The 20,187-nt window shown below is 36.8% G+C and overlaps 2 protein-coding genes across 7 annotated transcripts in view; one reads left to right on the top strand and one right to left on the bottom strand.

Annotated features, from left to right (window-relative positions):
* LOC117400231 (breast cancer anti-estrogen resistance protein 3 homolog) overlaps positions 1-5,199 on the top strand; it is an 85,944-nt gene extending 80,745 nt beyond the window's left edge. For 2 of the 4 annotated variants that reach the window (XM_033999851.3, XM_033999869.3), the window contains 5 exons: positions 388-503; positions 1,251-1,422; positions 3,214-3,325; positions 3,439-3,645; positions 4,084-5,198. In XM_033999851.3, coding sequence (XP_033855742.1) covers positions 388-503; positions 1,251-1,422; positions 3,214-3,325; positions 3,439-3,645; positions 4,084-4,259 — 783 coding nt within the window. In that variant the 3' untranslated portion in view covers positions 4,260-5,198. Of the gene's footprint in view, positions 1-387; positions 504-1,250; positions 1,423-3,213; positions 3,326-3,438; positions 3,646-4,083 lie in introns of all 4 variants that reach the window. The other 2 variants (XM_033999860.3, XM_033999877.3) reach the window with 2 other exon arrangements.
* A 35-nt stretch (positions 5,200-5,234) lies between these two features.
* Positions 5,235-20,187, bottom strand: part of LOC117400249 (formin-binding protein 1-like) — a 78,897-nt gene continuing 63,944 nt past the window's right edge. For 2 of the 3 annotated variants that reach the window (XM_059031844.1, XM_033999887.3), the window contains 6 exons: positions 18,491-18,694; positions 13,424-13,533; positions 12,430-12,562; positions 11,497-11,597; positions 10,375-10,517; positions 5,235-8,536 (listed from right to left, as the gene is read on the bottom strand). In XM_059031844.1, coding sequence (XP_058887827.1) covers positions 8,358-8,536; positions 10,375-10,517; positions 11,497-11,597; positions 12,430-12,562; positions 13,424-13,533; positions 18,491-18,694 — 870 coding nt within the window. In that variant the 3' untranslated portion in view covers positions 5,235-8,357. The remainder of the gene's footprint in view (positions 8,537-10,374; positions 10,518-11,496; positions 11,598-12,429; positions 12,563-13,423; positions 13,534-18,490; positions 18,695-20,187) is intronic. The other variant, XM_033999898.3, reaches the window with a different exon arrangement.

A 20,187-nucleotide genomic window follows, 5' to 3' on the forward strand; every position in this document is an offset into this window, starting at 1 on the left:
ATGGGTTGCAGAAGTAATTGGTGGAAAAATCCAAGACTACATGATGCGTAACACCCACAGGAAAATGGGTTATTAGTCTTGATACAGATGGGTAGTCATGACGTTTTTCTGGTTGGATTTACATGGTGTTTATTTAGAAATTGCTTTAATAAAGGTTTACTCATCATTGCAAACCAGCCAAGAATAAAATCTGAACAGCATGTTGTTTCCTCAAAAGTTTCCTGTAAGGAGCTCTGTGCCAACAAACAAACAAACTATTACATATTTGGACTAAAAATATAACTACAGCACGTTTTAACAACAAAGATTTTCCTTTACAGGCAGTTTTATCTTTTAACATTAATAAAGGCCATCTTACAAGCCTTTTTGAACTTGTGCACCCATCAGGTTGCTAGGATACGGAACGTCTCTGAAGAAACAAAGGGGTTGATGGGAGTGAACTCGGGTCTGGAACTCATTACATTGCCTCATGGACACCAGCTGCGTCAGGACCTAATTGAAAGGTAAACACTCCAGCTCCCCTGCATGAAGCACTTTGTGAAATCGTACATGACAACACAATTCTGCATTTGAAATCATTGAATAATAACTCAATAATTGAGTCAACACAGTACAGTCTTTGGATCTGCAGTTCTCATCAGTTTATTTATGAAATTCCACTGGGATAAAAGTTTCTATTTTTAATGAAGTGGTTGCCAATTGCATATATTATGTACATTACAACAACAATCCATCCAGTTTTTAACAGTATTTTTTCAGGACTACTAGTACTGTACATGATACAAAAGCTTTGCTGTCTCCACTTCAGATTTTAGATACCCGTCTTTAAATATTACCACTAAGGAGGCAATTTGTTTTTAAAAAAATAATTTTGAATAAAATTACTATCTTTAAAAATAAATGTTTAAAGTATAAATCTGATTGATTTGTGTAGTTAAACATACATTTTTTTCTGTTTAGTTCAGTTAAGTATATACGTGCAAAATGTGATACCATTTTTTTTTTTATAGTTCAGAGATTTATTACTAGAGATTTACTTAACATTACCAAACTTTGAAAATATACCCAAAATGAACACATTTATCAGGTTTATTGAGGAGTAATTAGTACTTATTTAGTATAAACAGAGGAAAGTAACACTGTAGTTTTATGTTTAACATAACAGAAAATAAGCGCACACTCATCATTAAAAGTATAGCACATTCTATTGGGACTATACATTTCAGAGCAACCACTCTTTCCTGGTTTAGGCACAACACGACGTCAATCGGGGTAGCGGTGGATATTCTGGGCTGCACTGGGAGTCTAGATGAGCGAGCAATGGCACTCAACAGGATCATTCAAGTGGCGGTGGAACTGAAGGACTCGATGGGAGATCTGTATGCCTTCTCTGCTATCATGAAAGCACTCGACATGCCACAGGTAACTTCATACAAATCAGTAAAAGCATTAGCTCACACTTTCCTTTATACCTAGTGGTTGTACAAGATCAAAACTGGTTTACATAGAACATAAGAAAGTTTACAAATCAGAGGAGGCCATTCGGCCCATCTTGCTTGTTTGGTTGTTAGTAGCTTATTGATCCCAGAATCTCATCAAGCAGCTTCTTGAAGTAGCCTAGGGTGTCAGCTTTATTTCAGTTTATTTTTTCAGGTCGAAAAAGTCCCCTGGGTCAACATTGCCAATACCTTTTAGAATTCTGAATGCTTGAATCAGATCCACCAGATCCGTAGTCTTCTTTGTTCAAGACTGAATAGATTAAATTCTTTTAGTCTGTCTGCATACAACATGCCTTTTAAACCCTGGATAATTCTGGTCGCTCTTCTTTGCACTCTTTCTAGAGCAGCAATATCCTTTTTGTAACGAGCTGACCAGAAATGAACACAATATTCTAAATGAGGTCTTACTAATTCATTGTAAAGTTTTAACATTGCTTTTCTTGATTTAAATTCAACACTTCAACATTTGTAAGAACGTTATTACAGAGTAGGGTGTTTATCTTATAAACACTGCAAGAACACCAGTAGAGGTACAGTGCACACTGTTATAACAGAGCAGGTGCGGTTATTTGATTTGTGCAGTTAGCAGGATGCCTCAGCTTTGAAACTACAGTGCTTTTGGGGAATAACCAAAAAAAGTTACTTTCTGTAAGATGTTAAACAGCAGAGTTTCCCATAAAATGTTATCAGTTTAAAAAAAAAACACCAACAAGCAATCCTTTTTATGATCTCTGTAGACTCTCGAGCTGTAGAAGATCGTGTATATTTGTCAAGCAGGTTTCAAGGACTATTCCTGCAGCTACAACCAACAGTGGCGATGCAAATTAACTGGACTGTCAACTCTGTCACTCGCATTTGAAATGACTGTGTTACTTGCAAATGGTTTAACCCTTTGCGGTCCTATGTCGGACCTGGTCCGACATTGCAATTATTCCTATCAGGTCCAATGTCGGACCCTGTCCGACATCATCAAAAAAACGCAAAAAATGGGTTTTTAGTCGTTTTTTCTACGGAAAAAGCAGAGAAAACCATTCAATGGCCGAGTGGGAGCGACAGGAGCCGAGACAAGCCAAAAAAAAAAAAAAAGGGGGTATCTCATGATTAGACATACTTGCCCCTGACATCAGATAGGGGCGGTCATAAGGAAAAAAGCTGGATGGTACTGCATCAGCGCTCAGAGAATATCACATTTGCAGAACTTTTTTGAGATGTTATAGTAATAAAATAATGACTTGGATCGCATTATTGAGGCGTTTGGTGATAAAACGAGTGATCAGGAGATGATTGATCGGTATGTACGACTATTATTATTATTATTATTTATTTCTTAGCAAATGTGAAAACTATAGCGAACGAAAGGGTGGGGCGGGGTTGGAGATGCCTAGTGAGTGCTTTGTTGATATGCAGGGCCTTTTAAACCCGTTTGACTGTGGAAAAAAAATACTTTTAAACAGCACGTCTAAAATGAACTGCGCGTGTGAAAATAAATTGGAGCTGACGTGCCTGACGCGCACTTAATAAATTGACTGCAAAGGGTTAAATAATGTTATGGATTTATTTCCCTGGTTAATAGTTAACTTTGACAATGTGTTACTAAAATATTATACAGACACACTGTAAGTTAGTAATTTTGCTTAAGATTACATAATAAAGGCATGCAGTACAGGGATATGGTTTAACCAGTTGATTTTGTTTTTAAATTACTTGATAACAGATTACCAGGTTGGAGCAAACGTGGACTACCCTGCGGCGCAAGTACACTCAGACAGCCATAACCTACGAGAAAACACTCAAACCCTTTTTCAAAGGTCTATATGATGGAAGTGGTAAGTAAATTCACTGGTGGAATATTTTCTGCACTCATTGACCTTCAAAATGCGCCAAGAATAATTAATCCTAACCAATGCTGACCGTCTCCTCTTTTCGATTGTTATTTCAGTAGACGTTCCCCTCAGTAGTACAACAGTCCCTCTCTTGATGCCTCTTATCACCCTGATGGAGCGCCCGGCGGTTACCTTTGAAGCAATGGATCTGTGGGAGAGCAATGACCAAGGCTGCGAGATAATGTTCCGCCACTTGGAAAGTGGCCGCACTGTAGCTGAAAATGCAGATACATACAGGAACAACACGGAACGCGTTCTAGAAGGTGCGTGCACCAACACAGGCCTTGATTGATGGCTGTACACTATTGTGCTGTACACTTTATTATTAAATGGTACTGCAGGACAGTGTTCCAGAAACAGTAATACTATAGATAGATACCTGTAACATCAAACCTATTCTGAATCCCATCTATAAGGTTTCTTGTTTTACACTACAACATGGTGACTATGGATTCCAGGGTTAAATTGTGTGTTATATTAAGGCATGTTAGAAAATCTGAATATTAAACATGCAGTCAACATACTAAACTTCTTACTAGTTGAGAGTAGAGGATGGCTTGACATTTTCCAACAGAAATTTGGAGAGGACACGCATTTTGTTTTTGAAAATTAGAAAGAGAAGTTTGGGGTACAAGAGAAAGCTTTGATGGGCTGAACGGTCACATTTGATTTCCAACCTCTTTTTTTTTTTTCTCCTTCAGATTTCCAGCCCAATGAAGACATGCTTGAGATCTTCAAGACTGATTTTCAGCTCCGGTTACTGTGGGGCAGCAAAGGAGCTCAGGTAAACCAGACGGAGCGCTATGAAAAGTTCAAACTGATTTTAACCGCTTTGTCAAGGAAGCTGGAGCCTCCTGGCAAACACACTGAATTATGAGAGGCAACAAAACCATCTTACGAGGCCTGAAGTATCCACCAGAGAAAAATCCCAAGCCTGGCTGCATTTCAAAGTGACCGTGCGCTACACTACTGCGTAGTTGGTTAGAAAGATAACGGGAGAGACCAGTTACAAAGAAGATGGTCACGGGAGGTTTGATGTCTAAATCCCAGTTCTGGTCAAATTACTGGAGCTACTAAATACAGTCTGGAAGATGTCACTCCTCATGTACTATAATTGTGCCTTTTCAAACCTTTTATTGACTTAAGTTAGAGAAAAGGCTTTGTGTACTGCAATGTTTTAAACATAAAAATTGGTTTGGTTGTACACAGTGTATTACACCTGCTTAAAGGGTGGACATTTTGTATTTGTTTACGACTGTAAGTCGCCCTGGATAAGGGCGTCTGCTAAGAAATAAATAATAATAATAACATCATTTTCAATTTCCACCAGCATTTCTAACATACAAATTTGCTTAACTGCTCAGGGTATAACCTTTTTGTTGGGTAAATCACACATTTACCAAAAGTGCACACAGAGAGCGCTACATCTGTTGGTATTGTAAAACACTGGGAATCTCGTCATAAAACTTACCTTACTGGTCCATCTGTTTATATACTAAAGTACCACATGAGTAAAAAAGAAATGCTGGTTCGGAAGAAAATAAGGTAAATATAAAGGAGTTTTAAAATACAGCATGTGAATGCAAGATTGTGTAATATATTTTCCTGCTTCAATATCAAACTAACATGTAAATAGAATGACATATTAATTTTATTATCTTTGTATATGATTAAATATTGATAAATGACTAAATGTATAACCATGTGACCAACTAATTAAAAGTACACACTGGTATTGTTAGTATGTTTTATTTTTTTGTATTAAATAAATAAACCACAAACGACATTCATGTGCAGCATCGGGAATACTTAAAGAACATATTAAAAAAAGAGGATACAACAGAAGCCGGAATTACATATGAAATCAGTTTTTATTTCAATGAAACAATTCTCAACAGAGAACAAGAATTTTAAACAAAGTGTGTTTCACAATATTTAAAAAAAAATCAACATGTGCACATGATTAATTTGAAATTAAGATTATTGTGTTCAGCATGAAACTTGTTTATAACCACATTCTATTAACATCTTCCCGCTTTGTCTTTGAAAAGATTACAAGCGTTTACTATAGAACAGCAGCATGCCTCATCGCAATGAACTTGTCAGATTCTTTAAAAACAGAACTAGGAATTATCTGGTATCCTGGTTCATTTAAAAAAAAAAAACGACACTAAATGATAGAAAAACTGAAAAAGGTTACAGGTAAGTAAATGATACTGTAGGTATTTATCTAAACGTGTCCAATGTTCCAAATACACGTCCTCAAATGTATAAAGTATTTTAAAAGTAGATACAATTTAAAGAACAAAAGTATCAACATGTACATTTCACAGCTTATACATATTTATTAGGGCTATAGGTTAAACAAATCTAATATGTACCATTCACAAAGAGCCACAGATTAGAACCTGCACCAGTTCTACAAACCGACACAAAATCAATATGAAATATGATGTTTTACTAATTAATTAGTAACCCCACGAGTAAGCAAACGTATATTCAATTACATAGATACCCTGTTAGCTATTTACCCTACATATAAGCAAGAGTTAACAACATTTTAGCTGTTTTTAATCTGGTCAGTTTTCAAACTAGGTTAAACAAGATAAGTTTCTGGGAGCATCACCTAAAGAAGTCTAAAAAGATTATTTCTTAGCTCAGTTAAAAAAAACACACAATGTCCATACGAAAACAGTCAGGATGGTACTGCTTTACCATGTATTTACATTTATACAAAATCCAGAATTTCTTTTGGGTTATATGGACAAAAGTGCATGTAGTTATGAAAAGTCAAAAACACTTAAGACTCAACAGGTCCAGATGATGGTATTCCTAAACATGATGTAGTCAAGAGCCTTTAACTCTGATCTGATTAAAAACCCTATAAAAATCATCACAATAGAAACACATTCAATTGAAATAAAAAGATGTTCTTCACACATAAAAATCTTTATTAATAAAACAATCTGATTACTTTTTTTTTTTTTTTTTTAGTTGGCCACTCTAAGGAGTTTCAGAATTGAAACGGCTTAATACAGCATTTTGCAGTGCTGAGAGAGACAACAAGGATTTCAGACAAGTCCTGGAAATACGCCAATACTGAAATAAAAGCAGCCCTTTTACTGGATTGGCATATCAGCAGATTTAGGCACTCTTCCATTGTACAGTTGTGTTAAGGCAAAAGATTGCATGGAGAGTTGGAGTGGTGATGGTGCTTGGTCTTGGTATGCCATGCTCTGCTTATACAAGGCTGCCCCCCCCCTTGCATTGATGATATAGATGTATTCCTTGGCATGTTGGTAAGGGGTTCCCCAAAACACCAAAATATTTCTTTCTCGATGATGTTTATTGCAGTCTGGCATTGAGTTTACATTACTTGGTCATGCATTGATGAAACGCAATGTATGTAGCAGTGCAATTCAACAAGTTACCAGAGGGAAATTAATTGACAGGTGAAAAAAGGGACTGGCTGACAAACAACAGGATTAGATGGCAGTGAAATACCACATAAAACACTCCTGACTTAGAATGATGGTACAAGACATGCAGCAGCATGTTAGGGGGCGAGCATGGAGTAGGGCGGCACAGGCAGACATTCAAAGCTGTAAAATGATATGCAAAAAAAAAAAAATGGTCGACTTCGGTGTCAAGGTAAAGTTAGGGTACTATATCTTTTCTTTTTCATTTTTAATTTGATTCCTTTGCATTAAATGACCAGCATAACAGTGGCACTTTTTCAAACTGCAACAGTCAAAGATTTCTTTGGAAAGCTTTAGATTTTGAAATGAATGGCTTTCTCTTTAAAAATTGCAGCCTGGCAAAAGTACCCATTGGTGCTACACACATCCGAGTAACAGGAAAGACGTTCAATGAAAGCTGCCACTATGATGCTGTGATGGCAGTGCTGACGTGTTAATGATAAATTGATGCCTGCATGCAAACGTGCAACCTGCTTTTGTACCTCTTGGCCTCTTAATACCCAAATCCCCACCCCAGAGATAAGCAGCTGCATGTAACCTTCTTTGAATGTCTTGCCCACTGTTTCAGAAACCCACACATCCATTCAGGAACCTGCAGTCCAAGAGGAAAGAAAGAAACACAGTTACTCTATCCCCCCCAAGAAGAACGAGAAGCCGTTGGGTCAGCTACACCGAAGGAAGCAATAAAGAAAACAAACACGATAGCCAATTTTCAGAAGTCAGGGGACCCAGTGCCACTAAATAATACATTTCTGAACCAAAAAACAAAAGCACAGAGGTAAAATTGTTTGAAGCATTATGGGATGTCGTCTGCAACAAGCTGTTTAATGTCATCGGTGTAGTATAAAATAATCTTTAAATTGAACAAATATGATCATAAAATTTTACAGAGAGCTTACGCTTAAGGACAACCAGGCAACCAAAGAAAGAATGACAAACTAAATATGACCGAACAGGTTTAAAGCAAAACAAATTAAAAAAAAAACAAAAAAAAAAAACACACAACGTCCCGTTTTATCAGAAACAGTACCAGTTGATTACTGCAAAAACAAATCCCAGTAACCTAGGACAACTGAAGTTATTGATCTTTTTAAATCACTGGCCATGCATGATTCAAAAATCGATTAAAATGTACTGCATTTATTTAAAACAAGTGTAATCAAATTCCATCGGTTTAAATAATTATTATTTTTTTTTTTCTTATTGTTAAAAGATATAAAATATCCTGGTCCCTTATATACATATTCACAACCATTAAAAGGCAACTGGAATCATGTCGAGTTCAACACTTCACACAAACAGTTTCCTGCAATGACATTTCTTTAAGGGAGCACTTCTATGAAACTTTTTTTTTTTTTTTTTTTTTTCAAATACTCTACGAAGCTCACATGGTGAACAAGAAAATAAGCTTCACGAACACCGAAAACTGTGGGATTTCATTTTGTTTAAGCGTTTAGTTCAGCGTCTCCTTCAGCATGCTGTGGAGTCTGCAGAGTTTATATGTAGGTTACCGCACCTTTGCTGTTTTTCTCAAGTGTTATATCTACATAAGATGTTGGCACATAGCCCTCCTCGCCATTCTGCTTTCTGGCTCGTGTCCAGCCGTCTCCTTTGTCTTCCTCAATGATGTACATAACCTCCCCTTCGACCATAGCCAGAGTGCCTTCGTTCTGACCTGCAAAAAAAAAGAAGAATCCTGCTTAATTCTGGATAGTCCTTCACATTTATTTAGTGTTACAACATTGTTTTAGCAAAAGAGGATTTTTTAAATCTACTGTTCGTGTGTTTGCTTTCTTTTTATGGCTGTTCCACTTCAAGGTAAGTTATGGTCAGATGGGTATAAGCCTCTCTACAGCAACAGGTGTGTTTATATATAGCTAGTGCCATACTCAATAAAAAGTTACCATGTGTAATTTTTTTAGCAACTAATCCATTTACAGTCTCTGATCTGTACTCCAACAAAGGCACTAGCTAAAATATTTATCTGCTTATGCTTTTCCCTATATTGTTGATTGAGTGTGCTGAAGTTATCCATGACTTATTTATTTACAACTGCTGATAAAAATAAAAAAAAAATCTGAAGTACACTGCCAAAATTCATGGCAACCAGCTACAGGAAGCAGTTTTATCAAAGTCTTTATTGTACGTTGGGACAAACAAAAGTGAAAAATCTGAATTCCCCTTTCACCACGGATAACTCTCAAACGTTTTCTGTAGTGCCTGGCTGGCTACCTACAATAGGTGTGTTTGCATGCCTGAATAATTAGAGGTACAAAATGATAATAACCGCTGCCTGTTTTGGAACTTGACCACCTGCAATGAAAACATTGAAATAGGATACCGTACATTTTACATGGGAGAAATGCAATGAGATTTTCCTTTTAAAAAGTTTATCAAAAGTTGGTTGGAATATTTTTAAGGCGATCTTTCCATTGCCTCATTGCACTGACAACATCATGAAGACTGGGACACACGCTTGTTCTATACTATCTATGGGAAGGGTGTTCCAAACTCCTGGAACAAGCACATCATTCTTTCTAATAAGCTTAAAACTTGATAGCTGGCAGAAGAGGCAAGGGGCTTATCTGAAAACACAAACTTGTAGGGCTGGGGCTGTATTCTTGAAACGTTCTTAAGAAAAAAAGCCTTCTTAACTTTTTTCTTAACTTCGGATTTAAGAAAAAAGTTAAGAAGAACTGCTATTCTACAAAAAAACTTTTTTCTTGTCTTTTGTCTTAAGAACAAACTTAAGAAACTGGTATTCTTCAAAATAAAATTCAATTGTTTTCTTACAAATTGTCTTAACTTTAAGATAACTAAACCATTGTCTTAAAATACGTAGCTCTTGGCAGGTATGTAATAGAAATACATATTAACATTTTTGGATCTTTTAATAAAGAAATTGATCATTTAATAACAAATTTAAATTAATCTTAGGCAGACCTTAACTATTTCCTTACAAACCTTAAGTTTTGTCCTAAGACGACTTTCAAGAATACGGCCCTCATACCGGACATCGGGGTAAGATAGTGAGGGTAAAAACAGAAACTAGTCGGCAGCGTACTGTATATACTGCCTACCAAGGATATATACACACAGATTGCAGGTTTTATTACCACAGAAATGTACATCCCCATGTCCTAGCATGTAGAAAATTATATGCATAGTTTCAACCAAACTGGTCAAGTGGTTCCCAAGATATAGCCTTCACTAAATCATCTAATCAAGTTAGAAAAATAGACACTGGCTTCTATTCAATTTATCTAAACAGAGACAGATGTCCATACTGACACTGTTTAGATAGCGGTGGGTCACACTAGTGTATTTCTCTGCCTAAAAATATGTTGTACCATTTTAACGATTTAAATAAAAGGATCATAACCCTATGTTGATCAACATGACCTGGATTCTGATACCCTTAGATGGTAGGTGAGATCCACATTGGGGATGAGAAAGGAGCCAATTGCATACATTTAAAAATGTAAGTCAAATGTAATGAATTTCATTTCCTACCATCAAATGAATAGAGTGCTTTGCAGTGTCCAACTGCAGGCAGTGGGTCATCGTCATCAAATTCGTCATCAAACTCGTGAGGGTCCGGCTGAGGAGGTCCCCTGTTCTCCTGGGGAGCATCCTCATTGTAGCTGCCTTCGGGACTGCAGCACAGACAAACCCACAAGCATTACTGACATTATCAATGCACAGGGAAAGAAAGAAAGGACTGGGTATGGTCTTCAAGAAAAGCCAGTCCTAAATAATGTTCCATTGTTCTAAAAATGATAAAGATGCTTTTAAATCATTCTACAATTAGGGTTCTAAGGTTGTAGTAATGCCCCATTTTCATACAGCATGTTTAATCCTTACATGTATCTAAACTTGCTTAAAATGTGACTAATTAAAGTGAAGGACATATTGACAATGACAGTGAACAAGAACCCCTGCAGTGTCAGAGTCAAACCAAGAAAGAAGTATATCGATATATTTTAATGTCTTTAATACTACTTTTTAATATTTTCACTAATGCTTGAGTCACACAATGGAAGACAGTGCCAGTATTAAAGCAACAGAATATACAATACTGTAATTCTGACAAATAGCCAGCTCCCAAGATAGTTAAACAGTCCAACTAACCTATCCTATACACAAGCAGATCTGAAGCTACAGACGAGCATGTTTCTAACTGTACACGGAAACGCAAGTCAAGTTAAATTCAATCTATCGTTCGTGCAGCATCGTGGCTAGCAATATGAAGATAACATATTTCTAGGCATGTGTTAGACAGCATTATAAACCTCATAAACTGTCTCAGCCTATTAGGTCCCGAGTACAGGAATCTTAATCCTACAGTAGATTCCCTCTAAAAACTAACTGCGATCCAGCCCAAAATGTAATCTAAAAACACATTTTAAAAAATGCATACACAAAAACATGTGTTTGGTGTATAAAGCATTACGATCCCCTGCAGAAGTCATTACCTGTAGATAATTGACCGGCTCAGGACACCCAAGACCCATTGCAGTCAATTGTCTAGCTGCTGTGTCAGACATTAATGTTACAAAATATATTGGTGCAATACCTACAGTAGTTTCTAATATGAAAGGCAGGTATTGTACTTGCTTACTGTACTGTCCTTACCTTTCTCTTCCATGTGGTGCGTGGTGATGGTGATTAACGTCTGCACTGGGTCGCCGGTCTCCTCTGACTCCTGGTTTTCCTTCAACTTCAGTGAGCCATGCCTGCAATGAGCACAGCCATGGAAATCACACCTTTACAACTTATGTGCAAACTGCAAACCTTTTACCTAAGGGAATCGTTTTGAAAGCCATTAAAAAAAAGTGTTATACTGTAACCATAATGCCATCTTTCTGAACCAGTACTTTACAATCTTACTACTGTTACACTGAAGATCTTTTTTTGTTTTGTCTGATATGTGTGCATAAGCTTCACCTGACTTAGATGGTCACCCTAATTAGTTGTATAACAGTAGCTTTTTCAGAATAAATGCACATTTTAAAGGTGCATTCAAAAAAATAGGATGTAAAACAACACAAATATCATTCAGAAATCATGCATAACTAACATCTAAAATTAATTCAAGGTATTAAAACATTTGCACAGTACATCCACAAGGTGGCACTGGCACTACAGTGACCACATCGGTTAACAACGTTTCAGTGTTTCAATTCTTTTCAATCTGTTAAATTCAAGACAAAAATGACACAAATTAAAATAATTTCCTATCAGACGATTTTCTGTTTTACTGACTCAATCCACTAGATATAAAGCCTTAACTGAGTTATTTAAAGCAGGTTGTTATGAATGATAAAACATTGATTTCCATGAAGCCAACACCAGTCTGTAACAGATTTATCACCCACATAACTGCTTTCAGAATGGGGTGCATAGTGTATGTGCTTCACCACGTTTATTGACTTTGCAATAAATATTGATTACAAGTAGGAAACAAATGGTTAGATCCATAATTACTGTATTCATTTTTTCCTTTACACAGAACTTCTTACAAATCAATCATCCAACTGTCATCCATTCTTTGCATGCTGGGTTTACCTCGTTCTTCTGGATCTCCACGCGGAGACGATCCATGTTGCTCATCGTCTCTGCGATTTTGGGTTGCAAACTTCCTGGGTCACCCATTTGTGGATTCTTTTCATAGACGTCTTTCATTTTGTTCAGTGCATCTCTATAATAATAATTAAAAAAAAATAGTAACAGTCAAATCACTGGTCAATAATGCATTGAAGTCAAGAGAAAGTTGATACGTTTTCCATTTTGGGGTGTGGTTCAATTCCTGACCATTGCTAAAATGTGTGCACTAATCATTTGATCTTTTATAACTGCAATACCGTGGTGCAGTAGCAGTTTTTAAGCAATAAACTTTGAATGAAGTGCAAAGATTTCCCCCAATTTTATCTGAAAGAGTTATAACAATATGTATGTTGTACAAAAACAACTGGTTCCCACCTGCACCCACTGTGTTACTAAACAGTGCAAACTTTCCATTACTTCAAAATCAGTTTGTTTGTTGCATTTCACCCAGCGAGCTGGATGCTTAATTAGGTGCAGGGGATAGAAACGGTTGTTTATACAGTATAAATAGCAATAGTGCGCTCTATGCATTTAAAACAGAAGCTTTGTTAAGAGTATTTCAAATTCTGATTAGGTGCTTCTGCTGTAAGAGGTTATTTAAACATTATTCCATTCAATTTTTTAACCTTATTGTTCTTTCTTGAAACATTAATAATGCTGCATGTTTTTGCTTGGTCTACTAGACACTGTAATGAATGTGGACTTAAATATGCAGCAATACAGGTGAGAATAAGATATTTAATGAGAGACACCATAGAAAACAAACATAACTTTCAAATTATAGTTTTAAAAGGTTGTCACTTGAACAGATTCGATATAGGAACAATTTACACATATATTCTATAAATTGTCACTTTTACAGAGGATAGATTAGATACAGTCACAGTTCACACATTTATTTTATCAGGACTGGATCATAAAACGTCCCTTTATGAATGAGAGAGTTAAAGATCACCTCTGGTCCACTTCTTTCTGCAGTTCTCTGTTGAGTTCATCAATCCTCTGCTGAAGCTTCTTGCGTCGTTGCTCAGGAGGCAGGTGGCTAAAATCTTCCACCGCTGGACCCTAAAAGAAATATTTCAAAGCAATGAATGAGTCTTGCTTCAGCACAACCAGGTAACTGCGATGGAAATGCTGGAAAGAAACACTGCATCCAGGAAATCTGTTAATGCACAGTCCAATATAACAGCTCTCACAGCAAACAGAAAATGAGATTCGCAAGACACTCAACATTAAAGGAATTTGAGGATGTTGGTACATGGCAGCCAGGTTTAAAATGCTACCTATACACACAGTTAAACAGAAAGCAATATATTGTTTAAAAAATAAATAATTTTTAGAATGCACAAATTCCTGATATTTGACTCTCCTATTCGCCCTAGACTGTGCTACAGATCTCCACCTAAACTCCGGAACTATGGAACACAGACAGTGATCATTCTTACTGCCCGGGGTGGCCTTCCATAATATTTATAGTGTTTGTCAAGCATTTCTCATTTTTATCATTTATACCCCTGCATGTATTAAGAGTTTGTAATGGAAGAAGAGTTGAGGGTGTTCAACGTTTTACTTTACAATCTTAACACAGCACACACAACATGCTGTCAAAAACTCTGCAGAGAACCAGCTTTTAAAAGCCTTACCTGTTTCTGGGACCACTTGAATGGTTCAAAATAGACAGAGAGAGGAAATAAGCAAGAGACACCAGATTCTGTTTAATTGATAGTGTTGTGAGGTTATGCAGTTTGTAGACAAAAATACACTTAGAACACTGGGAAATTTGAAGCTACTTACTCCATTTCAGGATTCTTTTTTTTTTTTTTTTTTTTTTTTTTTTTTTAATTTTTCTGTGATCCATAAGGGACTTAATTATCACCTTGAGGGCACATACAACTTGATAGGGTCAACCAGCTGTCCCTACGTAACGCAAAACAATGAGGAATCTAAACTCAAAATTAGACAATTTATCAGTCTAGGATGCATTTGTATCAGACAACCTTAAAAAGAGGCTTTGTGCTGCAGCCACTTGATGGAAATGAGTAACCAGCAGAGAGCATTTGTTTAATTAGATAATGGTTATATAGTGGCTCCTGCAGACAGGGGTACAGCCCTGTGGGAGGACTGATCCCCGCCCTATAGTTTGTATCTGGGCCCTGGGTATGCAAGTGTCGCAGTCCCCAGCTGGACCAGACATTATTGGGATTAGCGTCTAGAACGTGCCAGCACGTCTGCTGGGTTTAAGAGGATGCCAGAAAGCAAATCATCAGCATTCATAAATCACAAGGGTATTTCCTCTTAACCTGATTGCTCTGTGTAACAGGTTCAGTTATCTTAATCAAAAATACTGACTGATGGCGTTGCAGAGTAAAGGGTCACTGATCTGAAGTGTCTCACTGTGCATAGTTTGTCTGGAACGGCTTTATCAAACAGTTTTGTTCATTAAAAAAACACTCTTAATTATTTAGATTGTATTACTGTTATTGTATACACACACCATTCAAAATGGATCTTTATATGCTTTTGACTTGAGTATATACATTTGCTGATCAGTCACAGTGTACATTATACCATGACATATAATATCATTCTCATTTCTTACTGTTTTTGCACTTGTGGATATTTGGCATGTTTAATAGTCATCAGGTCTCAGAGCCAGCCTGAGTCTAGTAATACCAGCATAAAAATGACCACTAAGGGGGCACTAGGGTTGTGCACCAGTATTTTCTTCCCCGCTGAAACAGTGGAAAAATCTGATTGTTTGACTGCCCCAAAGGTCAAACATGCTGGTGACTTTATTAAACATGCCGAATATCTACAACTGTAAGTCGCCCTGGATAAGGGCGTCTGCTAAGAAATAATAATAATAATAATAATAATAATAATAATAATAATAATAATAATAATAATAATAATAATAATAATAATAATCTGCGAGTGCTGACACAATAACAAAGTTCCCTTTATGGTATGCTTGAAGGCAAATACAAAAAACAAGGAACACTTCATGCCATTTCCTCCCGTAATTATTATATTGAACACTTCCACACCTCACACACAACAACCACCACTACTATAGTTTATATTATAAGTTATAAATCACATCATTTCGCACAGTTTGAGCGGCAACACCACACAGCTTTGTCCAAACTGCACAAGATGCCATCTCTTGCAATACAATACAATAATGAGACACCGACACACTGTATAAACTTGTAGCACGCATTTAGTCTTGTTCAGAACACAATCAAGTTGGAGAAAGAATGGTACAGTTCTATTCCAAAGAGCTGCAATGTGTGTAAAGTAGTGAAGGCTTTGTTCTTGTGATTACATAAGATTTGTGCTGAAAGCTGGATCACATACAAAAAAAATAAAAATGAAAGTCAAACTGGAACACGTTCATTACAACAGGAATACCTCATTAAAATCAGGGAGAAAACAGATTACAGGTTGTAGTTCTATAACATGCTATTACACAAGCACTCCCTTTGGCAATTACAGTTACAAAGAAACCATTCTGTTTGTATTGTCCCGAGAGCATGTTCGATTTGCAGAACACAGCATTATAAATTAGCATGGCTGTGATCTGTCTCAGTAGAGTGATGTCATAATTTCAGTAATGGCATACCAAAATTTCTGACAGTATCAATCAATGCACAATGCACTCGTCTCATTGGATCCGTGATCGATCCCAGTTTTTCATGAGGAAAATTACAATTCTGCAGTCGCTTGCCATAAAAAATGGTTATGAATGACATTCCGTTAACTAAAGGAACACACTTGTACCATTCGTTAGTGTGTGTTTGCTAAAATTAAAATTACCAGTAACTTTCTGTAAATTTGCTAGTTCACAACATAACTTAATTTTATTAATGAAATACATTTTATTCTGTCATTTTACAGATTTCCTTTAAAAACGGTCATTCCCCAGTATGTTTGTGCACAACAGTGTACTGCTATACCGTTCCAAATAAAAAGTGGCCTAAAATTTTAAGGAGTCGCTGGCCCACAGCTGTACACTTTATAATTCAGAACATCATTTTGGACACGTACAGTAGAATACCAAAGTTACATACACATCAAGAATGGAAGATGTTCATAAGACTGTCTAACTCTAAAAGATGCATTATGATGCAAAAACAACTCCATGTATATTGTACTTACACACGGTTAATATCTTTAACACAAGGATTAACTATAAGAACAAAATAAGGCAGAAAATCTTTGTTTAACTGATAAAATTCTTTGGATCTTCACATCTTATACAGGACCCCTGTTTATTAACTGGTACTGCAGAGTAATCTCCTGCTAAAAGTATGTACATGAGGTTTTCCCTCAAACATTTGTGAGTGAGTATGCAGTTGTTGAAAGGATCACCACAGCAAACACACAAACTGCATGCTTGAAGTACCTTACCCCTCTTTTAAGATCCCTGAAAGATGGGATCCTGGGTTTTACTGTCTTAATCTCACACAGGCAGTAAGCTATAGGATCGCTGGAGAATTTGGGAGATTGCATGTCACTAAAATTGAAGAACTGAGAGGAATGGGTGGGGGAGCAGGGGGGAGACTGGGGAGGGGGAACACAAACAAATCAAATAAGCTCCTTGACAAAAAAAACAAAAACAAAAAAAACAAACAATTAAAACTAAAAAATGAAGGTTAATTTAAAAGATCTGTGAATTCCAGCATGTATGTACGGTATTACCAAACACACAATACAAAATGTAATTTACTGTACAACTTACAAATATTAGTATTTATAAACTGTGTCTAAACGATACTGACATTGTACTAAAAACAGGCATAAGATTTTTGCCCCTTCCATTAATATATCACTCTGTTCACAGGGACAATCTCAGGCAGAAACCGCAAAACTCAATAGATAAAATGAATCTGTATCTTGGCAGTTTTCTTTTAAAAAAAAAAAAAGCACATGTCAGCACAGCAAGAAACTAGAAGTCTCCGGGCGTTATCAATGAAATCAGCTGTCCCCACAGAAAAACACCAACAGTTTGATATCCATCGGCAAAATGCCATGCCTTTTGACTCCTAAGTTGGCTTCTAACACAAAAAACAAATTACTTACGTTTTTGAAGGCACATACTGTACCAACCAAAAAAGCAGATCATATAAATAAAACAAGAGACTGCCAAGATCAAAAATTGAATTCCCTTGTACTGACACAGTTCTAGATGTGTGCTACAATACTGCTAGAATGGACCCCTGTTCCCACAGTTCTACCAGTCCTGTCAAACTGTATGGTGGCACAGAACTAGATAGGCAAAGCGAAGATACACATGCCAGGGTTATAGTTTATACGCATCATTCTAAATGTTTTTCTTTGATAAAAATACTGCTGAATCTTCATACTGCATCTTTTAAACTGCAACTAGTAACCCTGCTCTATATACTGCTCTGGTCAATAAATAATCCATGTGTAAAAATGCCAGCAGGATTATTATAGTTAAGAAAAAGAGTCAACCATTCCATGAAAACATTTTATTTTTTTATTATTAACTTTATCGTCATTATTACTGGTCTCCTTTTTATTGAGAATCTTTCAATTATCCACTTGTAAGACAGGATATACAGCTATTTAAAATATTTCAAATACCACACTGCCGATAAACTGCTGCATCCTGGTACCTTTGCTGTAGGTCACACAGCCTGATTGCAGCTTGCCCATTGGACTGAGTTTGAACTACGTACAATACAGTATTTGAGGTATCTGGCTATTTCACACTGAAGTATAAAATGCAATAAAAAGGAGAGTCAAAAGATATTCAAGAGAAATGGGAAGGAATGATAACATAGCTAGTTAAAGGGTGGCAATATTTAGATCCATCGCCATTTCAATTATTTTAAAAGACAGCTGTGACGTGCAATAACAAAGCATGTGAATAATCTAAACCATAAATACAAGGATGTGTAAATTAAGCAATATTATGTTTATCCATCACATCTTTAAGATTAAATCATACCTATATTAATATGGGAATCGTACAAATAATCAATACCCCTACCTTCGGTTTCTTTCCAAACAGCCACAGCTTGCCCTTGGCTTTCCCAATGGTGTGTTTGGGGTCAGCCCTGCTGGAGTCTGTCTTGGGTGTACTTATGGTCCCTTCAGAACCGGTCCTGTAGATATTCTGACTGAAGTCCTCGAATGGGAAGTCTACTGGAGGTTCAAACCCAGATTTAAAGGATTCTACCACAATCTGGGAATCCTGATGGAAATAGAATAGGGACAAAATATTGGTAAAAATTGACATTAGTATCCTAAGTCTGCAGCTCAAACCGTGGCAGTGGCACTGTAAAACTGTACAGAGTAAAATACATAAACTTACTCAAACAGTTCTTTGACAACATTTTTAATAACGTCTACAAGAAAACTAAATCAGTAACAGGTTTCAAATTAAGCTGCTGTAACAAAATGCATTACAATTTTTTCTTTTTTTAAATCAATACCTAGATATAAATAGGTTTAGCCTTTTATGGATTTATCATTGAGGGTTGACCATGCAAAAGGAAATCTTGCATGCTGCACAGTCCTTGAATTTGCTAATTGAACTAGCTAATTCACTAGCCAGTCACATCTATCAGTTCTGGAGCCTTTTCAAACATATCATAAAACCACAACACAGTCCTGCATCATCAGGAGTCTGCTTGAGAGAGGCCCAGGAGGGCTTGTGTCAAGACAGGTGATCTCGCACTAGAGCTGTAAGGGAGGCTTTGCCTGACGACAGCCTGTGACACTGTTCATCTCCTTTCTGTTGTAAGGAAAAAAACTAAATATAAAAGTGAAATATGAATACTGCATTACAATAACAAATGATGTTGCTACTTTGACAAACAACTTTTAATTAGAAAAATGTGTTTCTCAAATGAAACGCAAAACCAGTACCACTGGCAGCATGTCACAGTTTCTCAAATGAATCGTGTGTGATGTGTCATTATTTGGCTATTTGCGGCAGGATACTGAATGAACTAAAATGGAAGTGCTGATAATGGTAACTAGCTCATATAATAATATCTTTATATAGCGCCTTTTCATAGTGGACCACCATCACAAAGCGCTTTACAGAGGTAGGCTGTGAACTGTGCATTATATGCAGAGTCACTTACAATAGGATGTTGATTTAACATCTCATCCGCAGGATGGAGCACAAGGAAGTTAAGTGACTTGCTCAGGGTCACACAGTGAGTCAGTCAGTGGCAGTGCTGGGATTTGAACCGATGACCTTCTGGTTACAAGCCCTAGACTTTAACCACTGGACCACACTGCCTCCTACAGCAGCTTCTTACAGCTGTAGAGGACATGTTTAACTGTGCTACACTTGGCACAAGGACATGCATTATGCAAGCTTTTCAAATTTCAAAGAGAAAGAGAAAGTAAAAAGGTTTTGAAAAAGAGGACTCTACTGCTCTGATCTTGTATTGAGCCACTATCTTGCAAAACTAAAACCTCCAGAATGTTCAGTATGTACAGTATTGATTGATTATGCTTATGTACCAGGTGGGATTTTGTACACCTCAGGGGGTTGGATACTTGTATAGTTCTGTAATGCTTGACCAGGTTTTGTGATTCTTTGCTTTGTGTTGCTAAATGGTAGCAGAGGTTGGGCAGCGGAGAATGAAAGGATACTACAAAAGCAGGGGTGACTGAGGTGGAACAAGGCTGGGTGCAAGAAGTTCGGTAGAGATTCTTACCAGTTCATTT

Source organism: Acipenser ruthenus, chromosome 10, assembly GCF_902713425.1.
Source record: "Acipenser ruthenus chromosome 10, fAciRut3.2 maternal haplotype, whole genome shotgun sequence".
In the NCBI taxonomy this organism is placed as follows: Eukaryota; Metazoa; Chordata; class Actinopteri; order Acipenseriformes; family Acipenseridae; genus Acipenser; species Acipenser ruthenus.